Here is a 21,046-nt window from a genome sequence, read left to right on the forward strand (position 1 = left end):
CATATTGCATAGGAAAAATTAAGGAAAGGCAATGATGAAAGATTTAATAATCATCAGAAGTTTACATTTTGTAAATTACATGTATTTAATGGTAATTGGTATAAAAATATGATACATGAATACGTGATATTCTTTGGGTTTGTGATATGAACTTTCAAGGCAGAGACTACATTTTTGGACATTTTTGATCATTACAGTCATGAACATATACATACATACACACACAAAGGAAAACATTAACATGTAAGCTAAATAGTGTTATATAATAATCACAACAAACAGGTTTTTTTTTTTACAAATACAATGCTCAAATGGACAATTACATTTGGAAGGAAGGGGTGTTTGTTTTACAAATGGCACCGTGACACTAACCCTCTTGGTCACCGGAATATATGTATAGTTTAACTTCAGTTTTATCAACGCATTGAATGTGGGAACATAAGCTTGCGTAAACCTCAATAAATTAAGAGAAGTTTGTGATGGGACCTTCAAAGCTTGGTGTCGTTGACAGTGACGCGTACTTCGCTATGAGGTGCCGTGACGCGTACTCCATTGGCGGGAGTTTTGAGGTGCACTTCTCTTGATGGAACCACCTTTTCGGAAGACCCATTACGTAGAACGTTTTGTGTCTCCGGATTCTCGTATTGTCCTTTATCTGTAATTTCTTTTTCATAAGCCACATTTGTGAATCCTGTAATTTATTCATAACAAAAAAAAATTTACAAGGAATCAAACTGACATATTAGGCATTACATATATAATACATATCTATATTACTTTTATTTCAATGTTTAATTCCTCAATATATGCACATGGTAATATTGCTTTACACATGTTATAATACTGCTTTATGATTTTATCGGATTACCCTGTGTGACGACCGTGGGGTTATTCTCCAGTATCTGGATCAGGCGTTCAATATGGCCGTGCCCGTACGCCTCCACAGGATAGGCGGGTTCATTGTGTTTTGGGATGTCCAAACCTAAAGATATAGTAAGAATTACTCCTAAATTGTCGTTTATGAAATTTCTATAAGCAATATTACTTGAATTATTTCAAATAGGAATATTGCAAAGAAGCTTTATAATTTTGAAGAAGCGAAACAGGCATATTTTTAATAGTCCTTCTTGTTCATGCGGAAAACGCGAAGATGTGTACCATTTCTTTTTTGCATGCAAAAATTATTCCAATGCTAGAAATACTCTTTTCAATCGCTTGTTCATGCTTGAATTGGTCACTATTGATTTAAACCTATTACTATATGGTGATGAAAATTTGCCTTTACAGATAAATAACAGTATTTTTGCTGCTATTCATAAATTTATTGATGAAACATGTAGATTTTCTTAGTTGATATGTTAAATTTTATTTGTCTCATTTGTATTATTTTTCTTTAATTTGCATGACATACCGTATTATATAAGGAGAGGAACTAGTAAGTTATTTTAGAACTTGTTTCCAATCCTTTTGATTTAATCAATAAAATATGTTCAAAACAAAAACAAAGCATATTTTGCAGCTTTTCGTATACTTTAAATTGAAAAACTAGCTTAACGTTTGTCCGTTGTTTGGAAGAATACAGCGCTGCTCAGTAAAATAAAATTTTATGTACAATTCATTTACCTTTTTCTTCCTCTTCTCGACTCACCCGGAGAAATCCAAGTGCTTTCATAATTCCAAACACAATCCCCGAAAGCACCAATGTCCAACCTGCTATGGCAAACAACCCTATAAACTGCCAGCCCAGTTTCTTTGGAAAAAGCAAATGAAAACCAATATAACTATGAGTACCCCGATAATGTTGAAGATCAAGCACATTGTCACAAGTTTTAAGGAAAACGATTCCTTGTACGGGTCAACAATAAAGCTTTGAAGTTTTCTCAACATCGAAAGGATGTCATAATCAGATAATAAATTCCGACTCAAAATTTTCCGAAACGAAAACAAATATATAAAAGCAAAGAAAAACAACAAAATGGTTTTCATATACAGTGAACTAAAAATTCGAGGTGCTTCATATCTTCTCTGCTGTATCCTCCCTTAAACATAAAAGTCACCTACTTTGATTATTAAACTGTTTTTGATATTTTATCAAATTTCTAATAGTTATATTTGACATGTTACAGTGGTGTATGTATGAGCTTACGTAAGCAGATTTGAGATCCCGCGCATAGAAAATTCCGTTGGAATTGTCAAAGAACGCCACCGCTATAACTCCCCAGCTGCCTCCGCCAAAATGCACTAGAAAAACATTTTAATCATTAAAATTGACAAATGAGAGAAGTGTGTAATAAATAAGGTGCCTGTAATGTTATAAGCAAAATGATCAACTATTTTAATTCTCATATTTAAAACGTTATCAGACTTTGGAAATACGTAGTTGATAGAAGAAAATACCTGCTACAGCATCCAGGGGATCATCCACACCGATCTTGAGCAAGATAACGGAGTAGGTCCTGTATACAATCGCAGAAATGAGTCCGATCACGCATGAGGCATAAGGTTCATACACGTTACAACCAGCACATATGGCTACCTAAAACGAATTTACACAAAATGACAAAGTCATTTTGACAAAGGTATGGTTGATGAATGGTGCTTAGAGCTTGAAAAATAATTCTTGAAGAACACACCTACATTTGTCAAACTAAAAAGTACATGTTGCCCGACAAAAACTGGGGTGGGGAATGGTTGACGTGCTCCAGTGATTTTTGCCAGTAAACAGAAAACCAGTGCTAATTTAAATTAACAGTTGAGCCCCCAAAACAATGATGTCTGTTGACCTTTTTTTTCCCTTGTTAAGAAATTGGATTGCGTCCACCTCCCAGTGAAATTCTACCTATGTGTCCGACATGTACGGATGTGTGTTTTCTTTTATATTTGGAGAAGATGTTGCATTAATTGTTCAAATGTACATTATTTTTATTTTGTGGGCGTGGACCCACCACCCCAATCCCCTTGGAAAAATTTCCTGGATCCGCTGCATCTTCCTGCTCTTCTATTTTTAACATGTGAAACAATATCATACATTCTTGTGTTGTTTGCTTGTACTTATTATTTCTACTTTATAACAAATATACGTACCATTCCAGTCAAAGCACCATTGATGGTTATCAATAAACTCCAAGTATTTCCAAAAATATGCAGCCGGTTGAGAATGAGTGACATGACAGCAGCACATGATCCCGAAATGACCGTATTTACTACTGCTATGGATACGGCGGCTCCGTCACCAGGGTTACTGATTGACAGTTGGGATCCGCCATTAAAGGCCAAAAAACCAAAGAAAAGAATGAATCCACCTAAAGCAGCAATCTGTTCAAGATAAATTCATAAAGTTTAAGCAAAGATTTCAGTACGACGAGTGTTATACGAAGCAAGGCAAATTTCACAGCTTACAGATCTTTCACTACATGTAACTAAAGATGATCTAATCTAGGCCTAGGTGCCTTTTATGAAAAGAGTCGATAATCTCATGCATTATAAATGAATGCACCATACTAAATGGGTAAGATTTTTCGGTCATTATAAATATAGGAATATTTCACAAAAATTACCCGCTCACCCACCCCTACCCTTTCCCATGAAGCAGTGATTAAAGCATTTCTTTCTAGAGTCGCAGGGTAAAGAGTTGATCCTTACGTCACGGGTTCGAATCCCGCTGTGCATGCGGGATGTGGAGACTGGTCCTTCAGAGTAGACCGTATAAACCAAGGTACCGTGTCACAGTATATAGGTGCTGACACAATAAAAGATTGTTATTGATAATTTTGACAAATAGTTTCTGACCAATCTTTTTTTCAAAAGCTGACAAGTGGCCTTAAATAACTTTTAATTACCCAGTATTTTTGCCCACTGGTATGAAAACTAAAAAAACATGGCCTAATCCTGAGGCAGCAATAGTTATATTTGTTTTTATTACTAACCGGTACGGAGTGACCTCTGATTGGGGCTACAGTTTTGGAGCTGCGGTGAAATCGGCCGATTCTGGGACCCAGCATTACAGCCCCCACAAGAGCCGCGATTCCACCGAGGACATGTACAACTCCGCTACCGGCAAAGTCCTGTAGAGAAGACATTAGCATTAGTTTGTAAAATACATGTATTAGTATAATAGTATTTATTATGTAAGTTGTAATTTATATAAAATTTTATAAGCTTAAAACATTTTATCTGAGATTGATATAAAATATAGAAACTGGACACCACTAAATAAATAAAGCATGTAGAAAAATAGTGTATAGATCTAAAATAACCCTTTAAATGTACATGTTTGTCATATGCATTGATTCTGTAATGATATATTAATTAATGTAAGTCAAAATACTATTAATAGTAAATGAATAAATATTAAACATTACTTTGTTTGCATTGAATATTTTTTATTATTGTTTATCCCCCCTCACTTTCCCCCCTGTTATTAAGGGTCATCAACTTAAGAAATGCTCTTATTGGAACAATTAGTTACCAGAATAATTCACATTTACCTGATAAGCAACACTTTCGTTGTTAAGTCCTGAGTATGTATCCCCAATAGTCAGCCAGCCTCCTGAGGACCATGCCCAGTGTGTAACGACGGGGTAAATGAAACCTGCAAACCAAAATAAATATTTTAGTTAGGTAGAAGATGCTACCACCAGCATGTAAGGCATTCTGGTTGTGAGAAGGAGAAAGTTTAAACATCCCCCCCACCCCCGACACCAAAAGAATAACTTCGTTAGCTCTCCGTTATGGATTGTTTTCCTTCATAATTAGCTACAGTCTCATGCAGTTATTTTTTTTATCATAAGAAAAGAGGACTCTAAGATATCATTCTTTCTATCATCATCTTTTTCTTTTTGAGGAGAATGGAGGGCCATTTTCAGAATGTATGCGCTAAATGCACCATTAATCTCTTGAAATTTTTGAATATTTAGCCATTCCAAGTTTTCTTCTATGTTTAGTGTTCACCATCGTCTCAAGCCACGGTTTGGAGTCCGCATATAGCTCTCTCCTACCAGAATGGGAGAGGATCGTACATTTTGGCCGCAGTTTGCGACGATGAGCGTCCGCAGACGCATTGGTTTTGAGGTTCTAAATATTAAAAAACACATACGAAAAGTGAACAAATACAAATATTTGCAGCACAAATTACTCTCTTGATATCGGCATCGCAATTTTTCAAAGTTGTGTAACGTTACCAAAATAAATTAATTTTAATAAACTAGTAGTTTATCTTTGTTACAATGAGAGGAAGATTCTCAGATAATGATGAGAAATTCTACAATTATTCTTATAATGTTGTGTTTTCCCTTTCGGTTTGTGAATTTTTCCCGGATAGAAAGATAGGTTTTTGATTTTAGGATGGACGCTAAACACAGAAAAATCTTGGGATGGCCTTATGTTAGGGACGCATGGTTTTGCTACTCTAGACGAGTTATCTTTCTTTGTGTAGTAGTTTATGTTAACTGAGAATCCCTAAATGGATAGACGAGTTATCTTTCTTTGTGTAATAGTTTATGTTGATTAACTGAGAATCCTTAAATGAATAATATTATTGTAACTGTAATCTGATACCTGTTATAAATACACTGTATACGAAGTATGCCACAAACTCGCATCTCTCCGCTACTGCACCGGAAACAATTGTAGAGGCTGTGGCGGCAAACGTAAACTGAAAGAAAAACAGGGCGTATTTGCTGTGTGGAACATCAGAAGAAGCAAAATACTTCAGTCCAATAAACTTGTCGGCGACACCATCACCAAAAGCGAAGGCAAATCCAAACAACCAATAGGACACCCCAGAGATGACTGTAAAAGAAGCGAACAATTGATTTCATTAAATACACGTGAAAGTAAAATTATAATCTGTATTTCAACCAGTATGTGATTATACACTTTACTGATTTTTATTTGAAAATTAGAATAAACTGAAGTACACAACTATACTTATTTTAAAGCTATATATGGCGTATCTGAGCTAAAAATTAAAAATAAGAGATTAAGTGCAGATCAACATGATATTTGTTATTTACGTTCAAATTAAAATTTTCACCGATTTTGAACTTGAATATCCCCACGTTTCTATAGTTAAGGGTTTGGTTTTGTGTTCATCCAAGTGAAACTCGTATGAAATAAAAATCTCAATATCTTGATAAATACTTCTTGCTTACTCTTGAAAACTGACCTATGACACCTTCCATGGGAAAGCTGTCTTGACATGTATGCAGTTTGGTTGTCACTTGCAGTGTCTTGCAGCAATAATGTGCATATTACACTTGCAGGACTGCACAGCTACAGGTCTAACAAAACAATAACATGACATTTGTTGTATATGTGCAGATAGTTGAACGTCATGGGTACAACTATTTGTTACGTTCCTAACAATTCTGTGCGTACTTTTTCCATAACTGTCTGTTTTTCATCAACTAGGCATGTCCGCCATGCGAAATCTGGGGGCTGCCATTCCGGTATTGAAACCAACTATTTCTGTAATCTGATGTCTCTAGTACCTCGATTACACAAAGCAATTAGAGAGATATTTCGTAAAAAATCTCCAGCTATTAGAATGTTTCGATCTAAATGTTTAATATTGTTTATTATAAAAGTAACATCGATGTTTACGTCATATCAGGGAATGCTCCGTCTTCGATTTTACAATGGACAGATAAATTAATACGCGCTCAGTTTTAGCAGTTCCGACTGAATTTAACGTCTGTTATTTCTTTTGCAGGTAAGGCTATTAATTACCTTTTATCAAATAAGCATATTAATCCTACAAATGTAGGACAATGTCATATAATATTGAAAATTATTGCACGAAAATTAAGAACTATAATCACTCAGCGTAGTTTATTTCTGAGGTCTGTCATGCTATATTCGGCTAAAGTGAAAGTAGGAGCTGGTAAGTCGGTTTGTTGTGTTTATTGTGATTTATAAGCCTTATCTCAGAAATACGATATAACTCCTAGTATCAGTAATACATTTTGAGTATGACAACGCCTGCGATCTGATGCACATCAATTTTAAAAAGGTTAAACGTTATACAAAGGATCTGAGAATTTCCACGTGTTTCTTGCAGACCACAATTTGGTAGCGGGCAATATTTAAGGTTCCTCTAATAAATGTGACTATGTTTCAAAATACTAAAAGTATTCGTCATTGTATAAAAATATAGTTCAGTCAAAAACAGGGTTTCAAATATTATGAGTAGAGTAAAGAACTAAATTTTGTTTTCACTAATGAGCGATTTTTGTGTAAGATCCTTCAATGAGCCTCAGACACACCAAGTTAAATGTCCAATGACGGCTAAGAGAAGTGGATCTACGTAGTACACATATATGGTAAATCAGATGTGTTATTTGTAAATCAAAATTTTGATATTCAAATTTTATTGCTTTTTTGTTTTACTTTTTGTAAAAGAGATGCAAGTATTATTAATTATTTATATAAATAATTTTCACATAAGTTTGTATTCTATGTATACAAACCATCATTTTGGACTTGGTTCTTCTGATTTGCAGATTAGTGCAGTATATGTAGTTCTCATGGGGAAAAGTAAATTAAACGATAAAAATTTTCAAGGATGTCAACTTAATTTGCTTATTGCTTGATATGTAAATTGTTCAATGTTCATCAAATGAAGAGTGCAGTAAAATTGAAAAATAGCTTTTTTTAAAGATGAAAATTGCATAAAGTATTAATAATTAATATTCTCTAGTTGAAATGGTTAAGATTGAAAACTTGAATTTCTGCAACTGCATTGGTTTCATCAAAAAGGGAGTATAATAAGAGGGTCTTACCTGGTCTTAAGTTACCATTGAGCATGCTGAATCAAATGATACCAAGCATGTTTATTTTTAATTGAATGTTCATTTTATGAAAGTTTTTCATATGCTTAATTAGACTTAGGTTGTTGGTTGCACTTGTAAGGAAGAGATAAGGTGCTGGGGGTGGGGTGGGGGGTAAACCTTGGTATTGATCCATAAATACCATAATATTCTTGTAGAAACCTCTAAGATTTTTCTATAAAATTGAAAAAAAAATGAATGTCCATGTAGCCACCACTTTATTTCAAAGGTTATTATTATTATTATTTTTTTTGGAGGACCTGCATTTTAATGGTACAGGCAAACCTTGTTATTTCTATCCTGATGGGACCAATAAAAAAAATCAAGAAATCTGGTATAGTTTGACACATTGAGGTTAAAATGCTTAAAGAAAAAAATGGAAGAGACTTTCAATGAAATATGAAGATAACAAACAATAATCAAATTCAAATTCACATAATTTCGAGAGATGGAAGCAAAACTCTATTCTTATAATGTCTCATAAAAAAAAAAGTTTTATCGGACACAGTTTCAGGAAATAAATACCATTCAGTTAAAACACTGACACCCTTCAGCATGTTCAACAAAGATTAATATTAATATCTAGATTTAAAAGAATTGTTTTTGAACTTTTTTCCTAAAATTTATTATAACTATGTTTACCATGTTTACAGAATGCCTTGTTTCACAAAAAAGAACACTGTTCAGATATTTTCTCTGGACTGTCAATTTCTGCATTTCATAATCATGTGATACCTGTGTTGGAGCCCTCCCAAAAACCTCCCCTGTAAGGTAAGTTTTATATCCCAATGAAATGATTCTGTAAATTTAATAGACATGTGTATAAGGGTATAAGGTAGGTGTTATAATCACAGTGAGCTGACTAGTCATTTTCATTTTGTATGATTGGATTCAGATGTTATTCTATGTGTACAGAATGAAAGAATGTACAATTTTTATGATGAGAAATATATATGCGGTTGGATGAAAAGAAAGATTTTGTTTAAGTGAATGTTGTGTATGTGTCCATCACATTGTCTCAAGCCATGGTTGGAGTCTGCCTACAGCTCTCTCCTACCTGAGGCTGCTTGAGCGAATTAAGTATCGTTATCATGAATAATAAAACCTTATGTGTGATGTCACGTTATAACCCAATAAAAGTAATTGTTTATATTGCAGTTGACTTTAACGATAAAAAAACAAATGTTAGGTAAACAGTGACTGAAAAAAGAAGTCACATCAGAGGTTATTTTTAAATAATTGAAAACTTCAATCTCTTTTGGAAGGAATTGTTTCTGATCATCTTCTTGTAGCTTACTAACACACATGTCATCATATCAGGATTTAAAATTCTGCCATCAAATCCTTACCTTGTCATTTAACCTTCAGATTTTGTACTTGTTTGCTTTATTTCATTATGATCTTATATGCTTGTCTCATCTACTTCCCAAGGCAAGATGACATGACCATCACTTGGGTTTACCTTAATTGATCTTATTTATGGTTGACCTCTTTGTATACAGATTAGACTCATTTATCTCTATATGGATTAAACTACTCTGATCTACACTAATTGTAAATTAAAATAAGATATATTCAGTCCAACAATCAGTGTTAACCAACATTTACAATGTGACCATCATTGCTGAGGGATGTGTAGCCTTTGACCCTGAAATTTACATGTCTATCTCTGCATGCTTTTTACTTAGTCATGATGTAAAGATTTAAATTTCAATTCAAGTTCCCTCTTTGAGAGTGATCAACAGTATTGTTTTTTTTTAGTGGTATATTATAAATTATTTATATTTATTATTTTACAGATTTCAAAGTTAAGGAGATCATTCAAATGACAGAGGTTTTGGTCCATGTTGGTTTGTCTCAACAGTTAATCTTTGGAAAGCAGTGTTGGAGAAAATATCAGCAACATGTGAAGACTGTGATTTAGTTTCATATGATATGACTAAAGAAAGTTAATATTTTTGATTTCATGGTTGTATGAACAAATGCTTTGAACTTTCCAAACATCATTGAAAAAGAACATACGATGACCAAGCAAAAATACATATTTGAACTTTCCACGAGTTTACAATGAAGAACATTTTGGGATCTTGATACAGGATATTATAATAGTGTTTTATCTAATTTATTCATATTGTTTAGTGCATTAAATGCAAAAAAATGTTTTAAAGTCACACTTGTGAAACCCATGCTAAGAACACAGGTCTCAAATATCTTAGAGAGTTATATTAGAGTTATATTATTAGAATTGAAGCTTATTTATAAAATTATACCTTATATCTTTAAAGAAAGTTTCACAAAAAATAGTCAAACTTGCAAATACTGGTTAACATGTTAAAAGAAATATAATATCCTGAAAGTGATTAAGAATAAAACAAGATGTGTTTGTGAAACACTGATGCCCCCGTATGGCAGCTTATGGCGAAGGTTAAAGTATCTCAAATGCAAGTCAAAATCCAGGCAAAAAGATAAACAAGAGGCCCATGGGCCACATCGCTCACCTGAGTAACTTTGGCCATGCTGTTCATTACCAGACTCCCCCCTTGTAATACCTATTGTGGCCCCACCATCCCCCCAGGGGTCATGATTTGAACAATTTAGAATCTACACTACCCCAGGATGCTTCCACATAAGTTTCAGTTTTTCTGGTCCAGTGGTTCTTGAGAAGATTTTTAAAGATTTTTCCTATATATTTCAATGTAAAACTTGGGATTCCCCCTATTGTGGCCCCGCCCTATCCCCTGGGTCATGATTTGAACAATTTAGAGTGTACACTACTTGAGGATGCTTCCACATAAGTTTCAGCTTTTCTGGCCCAATGGTTCTTGAGAAGAAGATTTTTAAAGATTTTTCCTATATATTTCAATGTAAAACTTGTATTTCCTATTGTGGCCCCGCCCTACCCCTGGGGGTCATGATTTGAACAATTTAGAATCTACACTACCCCAGGATGCTTCCACATAAGTTTCAGCTTTTCTGGCCCAGTGGTTCTTGAGAAGAAGATTTTTAAAGATTTTTCCTATATATTTCAATGTAAAACTTGTATTTCCTATTGTGGCCCCGCCCTACCCTCGGGGGTCATGATTTGAACAATTTAGAATCTACACTACCCCAGGATGCTTCCATATAAGTTTCAGCTTTACTGGCCCTGTGGTTCTTGAGAAGAAGATTTTTTAATGACCCCACCCTATTTTTGTCTTCTCTTGATTATCTCCCCTTGTGAGGGGACTTGGCCCTTCATTTTAACAATTTAAATTCCCCTTCACCCAAGGATGCTTTGTACCAAGTTTGGTCAAAATTGGCCCAGTGGTTCTTGAGAAGAAGTCAAAAATGTGAAAAGTTTACAGACAGACGGACGGACGACGGACAAAATGTGATCAGAAAAGCTCACTTGAGCCTTCGGCTCAGGTGAGCTAAAAATGTTGATACCCAAAGAAAGGTCTTGTCTATATAGGAATATACCTGTGAAATTTGAAAGACCTAGCTGCAACTGTTCAAAAGTTATGGCGTTGGTTAAAGTTTTTTTTAAATAAAAACGTCAAGGTCAAGGTCAAAGTGGTTGGTAACCAAAGGAAGGTCTTGTCACAAGGATTACATATGTGAAGTATGAAAGCCCTAGCATCAACCATTCGAAAGTTATGGCCAAGGTTAAAGTTTTTCAAAAGTAGGTCAAACTCCTATGTCAAGGTCAAAAGGTCAAAGTGGTTGGTATCCAAAGGAAGGTGATGTCACAAGGATTACATATGTGAAGTATGAAAGCCCTAGCATCAACCATTCAAAAGTTATGGTCAAGGATAAAGTTTTTCAAAAGTAGGTCAAACTCCTAGGTCAAGGTCAAAGGGTCAAAGGGGTTGATATCCAGAGGAAGGTCTTGTCACAAGGAATACACATGTGAAGTTTGAAACCCCAAGCACCAACTGTTCAAATGTTATGGCCAAGGTTAAATTTTTTTCTAAAGTAGGTCAAACTCCAAGGTCAAGGTCAAAAGGTTAAATATGATGGTACCCAAAGAAAGGTCTTGTCACAAGGAATACACATGTGAAATATGAAAGTCATAGCTCCAACCAATCAAAAGTTATGGGCAAGGTTAAAGTTGACAACAGACAGACAGACAAACAGACAGACAGGACAAAAACAATATACCCCCGGGATCTTTCGATCCGGGGGCATAAAAAAGTTCATTTATCATCCTTTTCTTTTGTTCTTCTTGGTGACTTTTTTTACAATAATCAAAGACATTTACATTTTAGCTCATCTGAGCAGAGGCTCTATTGAACTTTTCTGATCAAAGAGTCTCTGGTGTCTGTCCATCTGTCATCCATAAAAATTAAACCCTAAAATAGGGGTATCAAAGAATAGATAGGAAAAAATCGTCCTTTAATGAACAACAAGGTAATGATTTACTCATAATGTATGCAAGCATCCTCAAGAAGTGAAGATTCAAGTTGGTCAAAATCATTTGCCAGACTTATTATTAATAATATTAAAATATTCCCTATTTGTATTTTTTTTTCATTTTTTTTCTTCAGATAAATCTGAGATCAGATTTTACATATAAATTGGTAAATGCATGTATACATGTGAAAAAAAACTTTAGAAAACATATAAGCCATGTTAGCCATATTGATAATGAAATATCCTCATGTTGTGGAATCAGTTTTGGATTAGACATGGCCTTATGACCCAGGGTGGGGCCACAATATTAGCTCAGATTTGTTTTTATGAGAATTAAGGGGGATAAGAATGTCTTAGAAATCTGAAGAACACTAAGGTGACTCAAGTGAATGTTGTGGGCCAGGCCTCTTATTTAAATTGCCCACTTCCATTATCCCTGCAGATTTTTAACATCTTATTTGGCATATTTTTAAAGGAGAAAATCATTTTTCTAACATTAATTTCCCTGTGTTTTGTAAACACCATAGAGTAATATTTTAGATACATCTGGGCTTTCATATAAAGTGCTATTTTTAGATCAACAGTGAGTCTCTTTAATTCTATTTTTAACACATTGCCATGTGGTTGGGACTACTTTCATGGCTAACATTTTCTTGTTTAAGTAACAAGTATGCATTTAAAGAAATGTACCTATTGTAGTGAGTTTACATTTAAATCAAAGGTTCTTCACAAATAGTTGTAGCCACTTAATTGGTTTAACTATTTCATATTTTTTTGGATTTTTTAGTGCACTACTAAAACCTGTGGCTGCGCAGTCCTGCAGGTGTATTGTGCACTTCATAGCTGCAAACTGCAGCAAGTGTCAATTAAGCTGCATATACCCAGAGATTGTTTTCATTATGAAGATGACATGGACCAGTTTTCAAGTGTTAGCAAGGCTTAATTTTTGAGATATTAAGGTTTTTATTTTTAGTGAGTCTCACTTGGGTGCACACAAAACCAAACCCTTAAAATGACTTTAAACTGGGTGATATTTAAATGCGGAGTCGGGAAATAAATCGGTTATTGTTTTAAACTCTGATATCTATGAATCGCGATTGATTTAAATTATGTAATTTACAGGAAAGTCCCATCTTTATATAAAGTGATAAAACAAATAGAAAGATCTTTTTAATTTTAGTTAGTCTGAACTTATAAAAAATACGCCATATATGATTTTTAATTTTTATGTAAAACTCTTGTCCTGAAAGGGAATATGAGAGAAATAATATATACTCTTCAGGTAAATGCAAACAAAGGCATAATTACAATCAAAGAAGAACTGAAGGTATGGTTTTGGCTATATTGTGCCCTAAAAATTTAATGTTTTCAAAAAGTTTTGAAATCGGCTTAAATATGAGTTGAGTACATGTATATGAGTGTTATAATTCAAGAAAGAATATGGCACGAAGGAGGACCATTCTGCAAATATGGCGTCAATAATTTCGTGTTTTTCAAAGTTTTAAGCAGAAAAAGGCTCAGAATGACTCATTTCAAATGTGTCCACAGCCGTCGCCCACTTCAATATTCTGATATGTTGTGTAAAATTCTTTGAAAAATCATATTTCTCAAAATCTTTGTGGGCGATGCATGTGGTCTATATTATCTGAAAGAAAATTTCACTGAAAATTGATGTCTTTTGCAACTTTTTATGAAAGTACGGGAGAATGTACAAGTTTATGACGCCACAATTAGCACCAGGAAGTCAAATGAGAAAAACGATTTGTTTGATCATAGTGCATGGAGTTTTAACATTTCAGAAAGCATGAATTTTAATCTCTTTCATCACTTTCGTATTTTAGAAAAATACAGGGCCAGATTTGTATTGAAACTGTACCTTGTTCTTTAAACGTATTCTGACTTCTAAAGGGATTTTCAATGCAAATGTAGTTATAAATACAACATGAACACGTGATGGAACTCCCAGATGTTAAGGTTCACCTGTATAATAGGTCCGTACGTTCTTACAAAGTTGATAAATGTTTCGTGTACATTGCACCAAGTCCCTCCACATTCTTTTTTATTCATAACTTAACCTTTATCATTAATCGTTTTTGTTTACATGTTTATTTATGATCTTATGTAATATTTCGTTTTAAGGACATACGCAATGTAGTTTGAACTTTATTGTATTTTTCCCTGGAATTGGAAGAGTTCCAATAATTAAATGAACTGTGTACTACATTTTAATGCCTATAAATGCTGTTGTATACTTCTTCTAAAACAAGTTTGGATCAACAAAACATCTAGAATATATGTTTAGTAATTTTTGTATATTTTTCTTTGAATTATACAAGAATTTTCATCACATTGATATATCTTTTCAAAACCCCTGGTAATGCATACTGATTTTTTTGTCTACGAACATCTGATGGCACTATAATCTTAAATTAAGAATATCTTCAAAAATTATCAGTAGGTAAGGTACGTTACGTATGTCCTTAAAGTCTGAAATACGATTAAACAATACAATATTTATGTAGATATTTTATAGTTCAAATAATGCACTAAGACTTGTTACACTTCCCACGCGATCGGAGAGTAATTCATATACTAGTACATGTATACTGACTCAAGCTCCACAAATAAATCGGAATAATTTTTCCGCAAAATCTTTTTAGTCCTAATTTCATACCTTTCAATGAGAAGAACTTTGTTCTAAATACTTCGTTTAAAATTTGAATTTGATTTTTTTTTTTTTTTTTTTTTTTTTTTTTTATACATATTTGTATGAAATACGTACAAGAAAACTTTACTGTGGAAAAATTCTTTCGGCATTTATGTGATGGTAAAAAAAATATTAAGGATTATTGGGGAATGGAACCCAAGCGATAAAGTATGAGTATCAGTTTTTCTTCTTATAACAGTTAATAACGGCATTTAAATCTCGCTTGTGATATGACCCTTGACAACTCAGAAACTGGACTTACATTTTTTGTAAATATTTCTCGGAAAGATATAAAGAAGATGGGTGAACATGACGAGCGAAAAGCCTATAGTGTGACAAACATGAAAGTGAAAATTTAAATTTTAATTATATCAAAAATTTCCTTGATATTTCATTTAACATTAAATTATACGTTATGTAAAATCTCTACAAATTGTAAAAATCTCACAAAATTTGAAATTATTTGCTTATGAAATATTATAAACACACTAAAGAGGGCAAAAAGAGTCATTTTCTCACACTATAACACTATTTTTCGTTATGAGTGGGTCTTCGCTTCATTTTTTTAAAGTTAATCCTCAAAGTTTGCATAAAAACATACATTTTTTGGTTTCCAAAAACATGTAGAAAAGACCCACAATACATTAAAAATATATTTTTATGACATAGCATTCGCATCTTTTCGAGTAATACTTGAAGTCCATTAAGTCAAGGGTCATATCACAAACATGATTTAAATGCCACTGTTCATCAGGACTTGTGTAGTCTAGTGGTTAGCGTGCTAGTCTCGAAAGAAAATGATACTCAGGATTTTTATTGCTAGAGTTCGAACCCCACGAATACCACATTATTTTTTTTAATAAAAGAATAATTTCTTCCGAGAAAATTTTCCTCAGAAAATTTTTGTTTATTATAATTTCATAAATTTCAATAATGAGAGCTTTACTCTAAATACTAAATTCACAAATTGAAATGATTTTTATATATCTGAAGCTATAGGCTTTCTGCACGATATGTTCACCCATCTCCTTTTCTGTCATAAAAGTTTATTTTTAAGGTAATAGGTCTTTGCTTCATGTTTTCGATAAGCAAAAAATGCATACCTTTAAACATACTTTGAAGATACACTTAAACAATGGAGCAAAGACCCACTTAATATCGAAAAATTGTATTGTAGTATAAAAAATGACCATTTTGCCCTCTTTCGTGTGTGCATGCTACATGTACTTCATACACGAATAATTTTCACACTTGTAAGATTGTTGCAAATTGTGGAGATTTTACATAAAGTAGACAAAAATGTTTATTGAAACATCAAAGAAAATTATATTATAACTGAGTTTAAATGTTTCACTTTTATTGAAAAGGAGGCATTTCACTCGACTTATTCGCCCATCTTCTTTGGAAAAATGGATTGCGCTACGTGTACATGCACTGACCAATTGCAATGGGAAACTAACAAATAAGACAGATGAGAGTTTTACAATCATGAATGACTCAACAAGACTATATATAAAGATGCAGTAATTCACTAGAAGTATTAATAAATGACAAAAATTAATGATTATAAAGGGCACACTGCAGCAATGTTCTGTGAGAAATGTCTTTATAAAGTGAGAGAATTTCAAAAAGTTCAAAATAATTACTTACATATCGACACAACAAAATTTGCAAAGGATTTACTTAACGTGTATTTTACCTCACTAATAAAAAAAATGAAAAAAAGATCTTTAATGTTTTCTAATTATATATTCTAAACAAACACTTTCATAAGGTGTAAAGTCTGTAGATCATATCATTAGTCATGAATTGACAAGGAAATGTACGACTTGTTAAATTCTACTTATCATCGATCAGATGTTCCTCAATGACAACATAAAAGAAAAAAAATATACCTATCCTGTAACTTACATAAGTCCATTACATTCTTGATGAGAATGTTCGTTGTATTTTTGCTTCTCACTGCACCAGCCTCTAAGAAGGCAAACCCACATTGCATAACTGCAAAAAAATAATTATAATTAGAATGGAGTCTTTCTCAACTAAATTTTTATTAAATTGTGGAAATGATGCAAAACTTTATTTACATCATGTACGAAGTCCACGTGTACTTTTGTCAGTGCACCATGTTCTTGAAATTTACATCGTATAGGCCGTTAACTTGATAATGTTGGAATACATTCATTTGAAATGAAATATATGGAGATAACGAATAGTATTCAAGCTCAAAATTAAAGTCCATTATACAATACAAAATATAAGCAGAGCAAACACTAAAACACGGACCTCCAAACATCAGAGGTGGGATCAGGTGCCATGGAGGAGTGAGCATCCCCTGCCGACCGGTCACACCCGCCGTGTGCTCCTTGTCATGATCGGGAAATAACGGAAAAATCCGTCGACAATTCAGTGTGTAAATAATGGTCTAACAATTAGTATGAAAAACGTCAGTCAGCATTTGACTCAATGATAAATTGTATTTGTTGACAAGGTCATTGTATCGACCATAGAACTTACGAAATGATGACTTTAAACGAGACAGCTGATATTCTTGTTTCATCAACTTATTTGTCAATAATTTACCTCGTTTTAGAAATTGTACATACGTAGAGCATGCTCTTGCGTATCGAATCAACTGAGAGATATATACCCTGTATGCAGGTGATGAAGGTATATTGCTGCATAAGTAAGGGAAGTTGACGATTGAAAAGTTAAAGTCATCACGTTTATCATAAAGCTTGGTTGTTAGATTACCATTAACGTCTTTTTCAAGTAAAATATCCAAATATGAAACAGATGTGTCAGACTCTGTGGTATCTTTTATCTCAAGTTCACCAGGATATATCATATCGACATAAGAATGAAAATAGCCATTGTTAATTGACAATACGTCGTCGATATATCTAAATGTCGAGTTGAGCGTATATATTTTAAATTTCTCTCTTAAAAAGAATTAGTAAACGCTGTGTATAATTACATAAACCTGAAAAGATGGAACAGATACATGTACATTGCTGCAGCGCAAGTATATTTATCAACAACTGATGCATCTAAAACATTTCAGTTGCGATCAATTTTAATTTTTCATAAGCAACCGACGACTATATTAGAGTGCAAACTCTGCATAGAAAGAATTAATATATCAATAATAGAGCAAATCAAATCAATTACATGTAATAATTTAAGGTAAATGTGCTGATTAATTCCCATAAAGAATAAATAAAATTATGAAAGGTTAACTTACAAACAATGCACATTCCCATGATGATTAAAAATAAATGATCCACATTGTCTTTAAAATTGACTGTCTCTATAATCAGTTCAGAAATATTTCCAGCCATTTTTTTTTTTCACAATGGAATTTATCGGAATCTATCCAAACCCTGTCAATTTCTCCCGTTTAATCAAAATAATTCACAGAGAGTCATAGCATCAATTTTATCTAACATCAAGACACGGTTGAATGATTTGCTTTCAATGTCTTTTTTCTATTTTAAAGTAATATCACTAGTGTTTTTCGAACGAAATTCAGAATTTAGAAATGTGATAATGCTTATCCGATGAGTGGAAAACAAAAGGAAGGAAAAAGAAAAGAAAAAACGGTTGGGTGAATTTTAATTGCAACCACTAAGTAACAGGTATTTAAAGAAAATTTTGTTCATGCTCTAAGAGTGTGCATTTAACATTTTAAGACCGAGTGATCAAGTCGTGCTCATGATCAGAAATTTTTTTTGAGGTTTAAAATCTAAAAATAAGACCCACACCCTTTTATGACAATCAAAAAAAAAAAAAGTTTTTAGATGCTTGGAAAAATACAATGCACGGAACCCCATTTTCGTTTCTTTATCTCTAATTTAACATGTTACAGTAACTTATGTTTTCTCAGACCTGTACAGATGTCTTACATAAAATCTCTTCATTACCGATAGCTCTACATTGCATCTTATAGTTATTTAAAAACTGAGATTAAGATATGGAAGACTAAACCTGTACCTATTTTAAGAAAACAAATTAAACCAGGCAGTTAATTTCAAAATTCAGAGAAAGTGACCTTCTTAAGAAGTTGAATGATGTAGATACAACTTAAGATATGTCCATTCTACACGAATACTACACGAATGTACCAAAGTACATTTATATTGCAAAATGAAAAGAATGTACCTTCCTTCTTTGGTCAAAGATAATAGTAAAATATGATTAAACTAGGAATTATCTTTATATTTTCATTCATAGAAAGCAATGATACTCTCAATACAATTGTTATTCATTATAACATGGTATGTAGTGTTGATTCATCTACATGTACCAGTGAAATGAAGTCTCATTGTTTCAAGTTCATTCTCTCATATTTAACATTTTTTGTAAATAATCTCTTAATGTATACATGCATTAATTAAGTATGAATGTTTTAAATGCTCAAACAGATTTATCGGTGTATGATGTTTTATGAAGTGAACTTTTGTCAGCAGTTGGAGATTTTATAAACAGTGATAAAGTAGTCATTTGAATGAAAATGATGTGCATGTCGGTCAAATATTGTTTACACTATACTATATGTATATCCATTGTAATATAATTGCACGTGTACATTTTTGTGACTATAGTGTGCACAATACTAATTTTAATTAAAAACGATAAAATACATAATGATCATTGTAAATTAACCACACTTACAGAACACGATCATTCCCATGACAAACAGGAAAAAATGGTCCACATTCTGTTTCAAGTTCATAAAACTCTGGGAAACTTCAAAAACCTCGCCAGTGATGTTCCTCAGATCTAGTGTGGAGGCCATGTTTTACTCTTCGGAGAAAATGTCGTAGGATAATCTCCTGTCCTGCATTACGAGTGAGCTGTGTTCAGTTTACAGCTATTAAGACTTGACACAGTTAATGTAGAACACGTGGTCTGGTCACCAATGGACTTTCCAAAACACAATGCTTTTGTAATGTAACGGCCAGGCAAATTCGTGCGCCGGTGGCCAGAAAGGTGAGCTGGCAGAACACCTATTTGGAATCCGGATTTTGAATCCCTAGTTCAGTACATTGCATATTTATTCTTCTCATTACAGCTTAAAAGAACATGTCCACATAAATGGACCACGGGTGCATGTTGACAGCCCCCCCCCCCCCCCCGTACACCCCTCTTATAGTATACATACATAAACATGTATATTTACATCCTTTGATTTTTTTTTATATATAAGTAACTTGGACAATGGAGTTCAATATAAAAAATAATGTAGAATGAACTTTTCGCTTAAATAATGTTTGCAGTATTTTATAATGGCGGGAACATATACTTTGTCATAAGGTTCGGTCCAAGTTATTTTTTTAAGAGTTTATATTGCATACATTGTAAATTGTGCTAGAAGTCAGAATAATTCACTGGAAAAACAGGGAAAATCTCTGGGTGGACAATCAGATTTTGTAACATAATTTGCAGTTTAATGTTCACAATTTAAAAGTTTCAGGTTTGCAATGCTTTCCAAAGTTGGGGACCAGCCACAAAAGTAGTTGACAAGAAAAAAAGGCCTACAAAATGTAATCTCAAAAATCCTATTTCTGCAGGGAGGGGGGGGGGGTGTCTTGCTTTCTTTATCAGCATTTATTTATATAATTATCTAATACAATTATGTGGGCTTGATAAATTCGACCAATTTTAATGCTAAATTTACCGCTAAAGGCCATTCTCAAAAAAGTGGGGTTGGGTGGGGAGGGGGTCGTCCCCTGGTCCAAGGTTCTTGAACTGCACTCTTTCATCGTAGTGCCCCGTTACTTTTCTCAGAGTTGAAATACGGTGCCAACCTTCGTTCCTCAGATATTTATTGGATCTCTAGTCTGAATATTCTGCATCATATTTTAGTTCTGGTAATATATTTAGATTCTAACTTATTTTGAAAATTCCGGAAATTCCAAAGACTCACATACATGTACTCACTTTTATTAACTGTAAAAAAAAAATAATGTCAGAAAAATTATATTTTATGTGTGCAGAAAGGTTACATGTGAAGTATTTTGGAAGTTTTTTTATGTCACAATATTTTACATAAAATAGGACTGCGTTTGATGCTATGATTCACTCAAGTATTTTTTTTTTAATGTTCAAGTTACAT

The 21,046-nt window shown here is 33.2% G+C and overlaps 1 protein-coding gene and 1 long non-coding RNA gene across 3 annotated transcripts; one reads left to right on the forward strand and one right to left on the reverse strand.

Annotated features, from left to right (window-relative positions):
* Positions 1-23: 23 nt before the first annotated feature.
* Positions 24-19,762, reverse strand: LOC133185086 (putative ammonium transporter 1). 2 transcript variants are annotated; one of them, XM_061320147.1, is made up of 11 exons: positions 19,603-19,762; positions 16,840-16,929; positions 5,557-5,790; positions 4,488-4,591; positions 3,927-4,064; positions 3,085-3,315; positions 2,398-2,536; positions 2,147-2,241; positions 1,624-1,750; positions 869-982; positions 24-691 (listed from the first exon to the last, which is right to left on the reverse strand). In XM_061320147.1, the coding sequence occupies exons 1-11, from the start codon at positions 19,724-19,726 to the stop codon at positions 489-491; spliced, it is 1,599 nt and encodes a 532-aa protein (XP_061176131.1). In that variant the 5' UTR covers positions 19,727-19,762; the 3' UTR covers positions 24-488. The 2 variants fall into 2 exon arrangements, with proteins under 2 accessions (XP_061176131.1, XP_061176139.1); XM_061320155.1 differs by lacking the exon at positions 19,603-19,762 and adding an exon at positions 18,173-18,472.
* Positions 6,669-9,851, forward strand: LOC133185104 (uncharacterized). The gene is made up of 3 exons (XR_009720880.1): positions 6,669-6,712; positions 8,483-8,600; positions 9,629-9,851. It is a non-coding gene; the product is annotated as an uncharacterized LOC133185104 (long non-coding RNA).
* Positions 19,763-21,046: the final 1,284 nt, after the last annotated feature.

The sequence above is a fragment of the Saccostrea echinata genome, unplaced genomic scaffold (assembly GCF_033153115.1).
Source record: "Saccostrea echinata isolate AGI-Se365-2 ecotype Australia unplaced genomic scaffold, CSIRO_AGI_Sech_v1 ptg000001l, whole genome shotgun sequence".
NCBI classification, from domain to species: domain Eukaryota; kingdom Metazoa; phylum Mollusca; class Bivalvia; order Ostreida; family Ostreidae; genus Saccostrea; species Saccostrea echinata.